Source organism: Coenobita brevimanus, chromosome 5 (assembly GCF_032717465.1).
Source record: "Coenobita brevimanus isolate Jiangsu-jjx chromosome 5, ASM3271746v2, whole genome shotgun sequence".
Classification (NCBI taxonomy): Eukaryota; Metazoa; Arthropoda; class Malacostraca; order Decapoda; family Coenobitidae; genus Coenobita; species Coenobita brevimanus.
In genome coordinates this window covers 23075518-23083458 of record NC_136958.1, presented here as the reverse complement: position 1 = coordinate 23083458, position 7941 = coordinate 23075518, and the positions used below count along the sequence as shown (strand labels likewise).

General features: G+C 40.6%; 1 protein-coding gene across 1 annotated transcript; it reads left to right on the top strand.

Moving 5' to 3' along the window:
- Positions 1–2288: 2288 nt before the first annotated feature.
- LOC145398480 (peroxidase mlt-7-like) lies at positions 2289–7647 on the top strand. Its single transcript, XM_080271360.1, has 2 exons — positions 2289–2312; positions 7357–7647. Exons 1-2 carry the CDS (start codon positions 2289–2291, stop codon positions 7645–7647), a joined length of 315 nt encoding a protein of 104 aa, XP_080127486.1.
- The last annotated feature ends 294 nt before the right edge of the window (positions 7648–7941 follow it).

The window sequence follows — 7941 nt, the reverse complement described above, 5'->3', positions numbered from 1 at the left end:
TCACAGTAGCAATGTCAATAAAGGGACAAGGGACAAACACTGGATCTGCTGGCTACAAACCTTCCTTGTTCCAGTTAATTTCCTCATTCAACAACCGGCTGTAATGCTCCTTCCATGCATCTTGAATATCCATACTGTTCACCACTACTCTTTCTTCATCACTCGTCACACATTGCTAACCTATAATATCCCGATTATCCTTCTTCACCTGATTTGCCACCTTAAATATCATATCCTTCCTTTCCACAAAGTTTAGGTTATAAAGTAAAGTCTCTGTGGCTCAGACATTGCCCTGTATACCTCTCTTCTAGCCTTACGCTTAGCAGCCAAGAATTCCTCTTTGTTTCCACTCTTTTTCCATTCCCGGAAAGGCCTTCTTTTCTCCTTAACTGCAGCTTCTACATCCTAGTCCCACCACCAAGTTACTTTATGTCTTGGTGGGCCTTTTGTCTAATCGCATACTGCATCAGTAACTCTCAAGAGGCTGTTCTTGAGGACTCTGTACTGTTCATAACGCCTCTGTCAACGGCTCCCTGTTCAGCCACCATTCTCCTCATCTCACTATGGAAAATATCCCTTACTACCTGGTTTTCCAACATCCATATTTTCCTCCTAGTTACATAAGTCCTCTTTTTCGTCACTCGTTCCTTACGTGCCATGTCACATATCAATTAATTTGTGCTGCTGCACACACACCTCACTTCGTATAACTTTAACATCCCTCACTAACCTCCCATTTAGCCCTCCTGACCAGAAAATAATCTATTTGACTGCTATTTCCCCAAGAATCATATGCAATACACCTACTCTCTCTTTTTCCAAAATATGTGTTGCACACAAGCATGTTCATTGCCTCCCCAAACTCGAGTATCCTTTCCCCTTCCTCATTTCTTGTACGAGTACCACATGCACATCCCCACGTACTCCTTCATATCGTTGAGGTACTTCACCTTCATGAATATTTAACTCCCCTCCCCTTGATAAACAAGATTATTTCACTGCAGCCAATCTTTTTGTAACTATGGCCTAACTCCTTTATGCAGTCTTTTTATTCTTTGTGGCACATCACAAGATGGTGACCGGAGACCCATTTGTGCGTGATGGGGTGGAGGGAAGCAGTTTTCTGGTTAAGAATTCTTTGCACTCCCCAGTTAGCATTTCTGAATCTGTAAACTAAAGGCAAGAAAATACATTAAATATCTCCCTTATCTGATGTCCCGAAGGCCAGTTGTATGTGCTGGGTGGAGAGAAGCAAGTGATGAGCAGCGTGAGATGTTGGACATCACACAACTGAAGCCACAAGCCTCGTCCTGGGGCTCTACCTAGGCTAGGCAAAAGTCAATACAGGAACTGATGGTCATGTCAGCAAACAAGAGGCACGTAAATACTTGATGTGCCTTCGATACCAGCTTCGATTGCAGGCATTGTGTGTGTGTGTGTGTGTGTGTGTGTGTGTGTGTGTGTGTGTGTGTGTGTGTGTTGTTTCGGTAACTGATGTTATTCTTCGTTAACGGGATCTTTTTTTTTTTTTTAACCCAGTACCTGTGTTATGCTGGCATAATCGACAGTTGACGCTTTCATCAGCTAAAATTAGCATTAACCATTATGTCAGCAGTAATGGCCATCAGAAAAACAAGAGTCAAAATGGCTAATTATTTTCCTTAGTGACTGAATTTCCTCATTTCATCCTTAAATGGAAAAGGAGGTCTGAATGAGGAAGATGATGATGATGATGATGATGATGATAACTTAATGAGAAAAACTAATGCAATGGTCAGTGCAAGTCACTTTAAGATCACCCATATCCTTCACATCCATTCCAGTACATTCGGATCAATATAAGTCTGTTCACGTGACTCCAGGCATAGTTATATTCGTTTTAATAAGTCATTTTTCCTACGCTAAGACAGTGCGAATAATTGATCTTAATTTCTGTAAAACCATCATCGATAATTAAGCAATGACAGGTGGATTAAGGCAAAATTACATCCTATAGCCTTTCAGGTCCTTTCAGACAGTTGAAGTTAAATTAGGTCCTTCATATTCAAAACTGCCTGGTCAAATTAGCTCAGGCTCAGTCCGATTACGTTAGGTCTTTTTAGATCCGGCCAGGTCAGTTGTTAGGGTTTGTATTAGTATGAAGTAGATGGGTGGATAGCAGTGAGTGGAGCATATCAGGATGACAGTTGAGCAGACTGGGTGGGCTTCATTGTACGATGATGGACATTATATTATTTTCACCAGGGAAAGTGTAGTAAACATTTGAATTTAAGTTTTCCCATAAGAACATGAACACGAAGCACAACAAGAAAGTAAGTGCTGTTCCCACCTACCTGGCGTCTTGCAGTGCCGATAAATAATTACATTCTACCTAATTATGCGATACCAGGTAAGAAGCACATAAACAGTTTGGCGGTGTGAAGAGTATGGCGTGTGAGAGACAGGATTGGAGAGTAAATAAGGTGAAGGAAAGGAGGGAGAGGGAGATCCAGAGTGAGCTGGAGGGTAGGAATAGAGAAGTAATGAGGGAGAAGTTATGAGTCGGGTCGAGAGCAGCCTGATGGAGGATAGGGTGGCAGGGAAGTGATTCGTTTGTGACAGTCCCTTCCACGATTGATAAAGGCATTTGGTTATAGATAGGTAGATAGACAGATACGTAGATATCATCAGTTTAACCGTTTACGAAAACCATTTTCTGATGACAATGGAACGTTTTCATTTGTTCCCATTGCATGGATCAAGCAATTCTACTCATGGTATCCTGGAAGAGTTTGTTTACTTGAATAACACTCTAGTCACCAAGAAGCTAAAAATTGTCTCAGATAACCCCATAAATGTTTGAACAGTTCTCACCTGCAAATAATAATCTCTTTTGCACGAACATAATATCAAGTTGCGTACTTGGCAAGGAAAAAGCTGAAGGGGTTTGCAGAAATCATGTCAGGACTAAAATGTTCATCCTGTACTGCCTTATGCTTTAAAATATGTTTACATGATACAGTCGATTATTATGGAAGACTTTATCATCATCGTAATTTTCCCCTTTGGCGCATGTAACTTTCAGGCCTAATGGATTATACTGTATAACCTGGTCGTAAACACTACCAGTGATAGATCTGACAGACTTGGTTAAGAATAAAGTTGTTTTTTGATGTTTTTTCTTCATTTATATAGCTATGTGAACCTCATGACGAAACTGTAGTGAGCAATGAAGTTTAATAATGCAAAAATCAGAATTATTTCTGACAATAAAATGATGCTTGAGAGACCTTTCTACCAAGAAAAGTAGCTTACCCTTTAACTGCAGTGAATTTCTGAGCTGAGTAATATCGTACATTGTAAGGTGGAAGAAAAATCTTTAAGATGAAATGTTAATTATGCCACTTCCAATATTTTCGGTACCGCTAAGTTTCTCCAAAATTTATGCTAAAGCTGTTTGCCTTTCGCCGAAGTGGAATACGGAGAAGGTAGTTTGAAGCCAAAGAATTAATAACTGAACCCAGAGGTCCCTTTTGCCATTATATTTTTGCCGTCTCCCGACGATTTTATTCAGCCAAGGACAGATTGGAGGAGCTAGGTGGACTGAACAAATCTCTTCAGTAAGAAAGCCATTTCGTAAATCGAATAGAACCGCCTGGTACCAGCAATAATACACAAAGTAAAACGTCACCGTATTCTATCTATGTATCTATAGACAGACGCCTTAATACTGTAAGGGATGGCCATAGACAAATCGCCACCATGTTGCCCGGTCCCCCGCCATTTCCATGCCCTCTTCCCAGCTCACCTTCCCCTCTCAAATACTTCTCCATTCCAGCCTTCCAATTCATTCTCGGTCTCCCCCTCCTCCCCCTCTCCACCTCATCCACATACGAGTATACTCTCCTCGTTTGTCTCTTGCTTTCCATTCTCTCCATATGGCCAAACCACCTCAAGGTACTTCTCCTAACGCTTTTTATCACATCCACATGCACACCACAACGCTCCTTCACCTCCTCATTTGTCAGTCTGTTCCTCCATATGCTCCCCTCAGTTAACTCATTTCCACTACTCTCACTCTTGACTTGTGTCTTTCCAACAAGATCCAAGCTTCGCTTCTATACGTTAGAGTTGGTGTCACAGTATTGTCATGTAGTGACTTTTTTACTTACATGCTCACTTCCCTATTTCTTATCACAGCTTTCAAAGAACCTGCAGCCTTTCTTCCCTGTTGTACCTTTCGAAGCACTTCATCCTCTAAACTTTCATCCTTACCCATCACAATACCGAAGTACTTAAATGGACTTAAGTACTTAACTGTGAGTTATTGAAGGAGCTAAATGCGGACCCTGTTTCCTCCTCTCACTGGTAAGTAAATCAAAGTTCATTAAGTTTGTTCATGGGGAAGTTTTTTGGGTAGCACTTCAGCAGGAGAATCTTGATATAATCCACAAGTGTAAATACTCGTAGAATGTGAAGCCACGGAGGGCCATCTCTAAAGCTTATAATAAAATATGAATATGTGTGTGTGTGTGTGTGTGTGTGTGTGTGTGTGTGTGTGTGTGTGTGTGTGTGTGTGTGTGCTTTTCCATTGTATCTTTTAATTGGCAAATGGTTTTGTTGAGCTTTACAAACTTGGAATGGGAAGAGCTACTTTTCAAGATTAAGGAACCCCTTAACTACAAGGGTGTTTTCCTAGGGTGAATGAAATCTACTGACGGCAGGAGCAGCAGTAGGAATAATGAAGTATAAGCCCAGGCAGTCTGGTTACAATGGTTAATATTGGTAATCAGTACTTTGAACGTTTTACTATCCAAGAAACACAATCAACCTAAGCACTCTACACGTCTGTACCCAAATATCGACGAAAGCACTGAACGATGAATGCATAACATTTCTTGAGGCAACATTGCTCTGGTTTAAGATAGCTTGGCTGTGAAGGTAAATTTTCGTCCCAGAGGAGATGCTTATTTATAACTTGTATTATCTTTCGTAATTTGCTCGCGTGGTATTCAAGATCACATTGTTTGTGTATGCTATGTGGGAGATATTGTCAGGTGGATGTCTTTACTGAGTAACAATGTTTTGCTGTAGTCAGCTTGGTCATTTGAGAGTTCCTTAAAGCAAAACGATGTTGCTCAGTAAAGACCTCCATCTCTCAATGTGCGTTTTTTTTTCCGAGATTTTGTCTGCTGGATATTACTGGAAGTGAATAAGAAAGTGTGGTTAAAGGGTTAGATATATACTGTCTGAAAGGATGAAAGTTCGAACCCAGGACGAGACATGAAACAGTTTGATTATTATGTGTTATGTTAAAGCAGGCTTTACTGATTTTCCACGAGGACAATCCACGTGCCATATACACATATCACGCTGATTCCCTAACACCAGTACTGAATGACACAACCCAGTTATGTATTATTCAACAGAGAAAGTGGATATTAATGCCGTGGTATTACTATGTGAAGGTGTGTGACACGTAGGAGAACTGCTAGATCTCATTGTACGGATTATGGGCGCATTTCATTTGGGCGAAATATTCGAGTTATTACTCTGTCATTTGGGCGACTGTTTGTGTTATCATTTGGGCGACAACAAATCAGGAACTCCGTGAAATAGTAATCATTATTTGGGCGAAATCAAACTAAGACAAGAACGGCATAAGTGCTTCGTTACGTATGGAGGTGAAGTACGTTTCGGATTAGTTTTGAATCACGGAGGCTACGTTGGTGGCCGCGCAGCTTTTCGGTTCTCACAATCAACGGCGCGAGGAGTGCGGAGAGAGCCTTCACTCCTCGTTACCTCGTTACCAGAACCATGGAAGGCACCATCTCAGAAACCAACAGAAAAAAAAGAAGTTTAATATTTGACGGATTCTCGTATCGAGTTGATGTGATATTGAAAAATAGTGATATTGCATGGAGGTGTACAAGCAACAAAACCAGATGTAAAGCTCGAATTAGGACTGATGACAGTGGAAAAACAATCATAAAAGCTATGACAGAGCATAACCATGAAAGTGACATTAAGAAAATAGAAGCACAACAGCTGAGAGTGCAAGTTAAAAGGTGTGCAGATTCTGACATAAGCGCAAGGCCTTCTAAAGTGATTAGAAAAGAACTTGTCAATGTTAGTGATTGTCAACTTGAACCAAAAGACTTGAGAAACATTTCCCTTGCACTGTACAGAGAGTGAAGGAAACATTTCCCGGTCCTACCTAAGAGTCGTCATGATGTGTTTGTGTATCTTGCAGAAAATGAAGTGAAAACAAACAGGGAGGAAAACTTTTTACTTGTAATTGATGAGGAGAAAGGTATGGCCATATTTTCCACCTACACAACCTTAAAATGTCTTTGCAATGAAATACAAGATATTTTTTTGGATGGAACTTTTGAATGTTGTCCTAAATTCTTCTATCAACTATATACGATTCATGGTTGTAAGAATGGTAACTACATACCACTGGTTTACGCACTACTACCCAATAAAACAGACGAGTGCTATGGTGACTTGTGGCACAGAACTATAGAAATATGCACATACAGAAACTTGACCTTGAATCCTAGGTCAGTTCATACGGACTTTGAACAGGCAATGATAAATGTTATCAAAACTGTATTCCCTAGAACAGAAATACAATGTTGCCAGTTTCACCTTGGCCAAGCATGGTGGCGAAATATTCAGAAAAACGGACTAACAGAAGAATATAAAAATAATGGTGGTGGTATTGGTAAATGGCTGACTAAATTTTTTGGACTTCCCTTTTTATCTTCAAATGAAGTATCAGACTGCTTTGTTGAGGATGTAATGTGCGATATTCCAGACGACAGACGGTGCACCCAATTTGCTGATTACATAGTTGATAATTATGTCTCGGAGGAAGCTAAGTTTCCGCCATTGTTATGGGCTGCTACACCATCTCCCGAAAGAAGGAGAACCAACAATGTAGTACAGTCATTTCACTCGCACTTCAACGGACAGTTCTACTCCCCCCCATCCCTCTATCTTTATCTTCCTCGATGTTATAAAGAAGCTACACAGTGTCACCTATATCAAGATCAGAGGACTTAATGCAACAGCACCTATGCGAAGAAAAGATAAAGAGAAGATAAATTTTCTAATTGAACAGTTCAACAAGTATGAGACGAAAGAAATTTCTCGCTCTCAGTTCATTCGCTCAGTTGGCTAAAATTTTTCAGCCATAACAAACATGTAAACAGAGTAAGTGCAAATTAAGGGTACATGACACACATCTTTGAATGAAAGACAATAATTTTTAACATATCTTTTAATGAAAGACAATAATTTTGTCATTTAAAGAGTTGAAACGTCTCTTGCATATGAATCACCATTTATGCTATGTTCTCCTTGTAACAGCTGAACCAGTTGACACATTGGATCGACGGCTCAACTGTGTACGGTTCAACCATTGAGGAGCAGCGAGCTGTGATAAGTGGCCGAAACGGTCTCCTGAAGACTTCTCGTGGCAACATGCTGCTCATCAACCCCGAGCAGCCAGGCCTCACCACCATCCATAAACTGTGGCTACGGGAGCACAACCGCATCGCAAGGGAGCTGCAGCAACTCAACCCTCAGTGGTCTGACGAGGAAGTGTTCCAGGAGACGCGTCGCATTGTAGGCGAAATGAAAGACAATATATTTTTTTAACATCTTTTAATGAGACAATAAATTTTTTAAACAATTTACTACGCTTAATACATACTCCTTATGTGTAGGTGATGAAATCTAGCTTGGTTTTCGTCAAGTGGCTTGTCATGATAAACACGATTACAGGAATTTAAGACTGACAGGGTGCCGATAAGGCTTTCGCCCAAGTGAAGTAACGAGTACTTCAAAATGAAGCTTAATTTATCGCCCAGATGAATAGGTAACTGTCGCCCAAATTATGTTTTTTTCGCCCAACTGAAGGGCGTATTCGCCCAAATGAAATGCGCCCCGGAT

Bases quoted from the DNA above. Each gene is read 5' to 3' on its own strand.
- LOC145398480 (XM_080271360.1), top strand. From the start codon at position 2,289: ATGAACACGAAGCACAACAAGAAA. The intron at 2,313-7,356 runs GTAAGTGCTGTT...TCCTTGTAACAG, and splicing joins ACACGAAGCACAACAAGAAA to CTGAACCAGTTGACACATTG.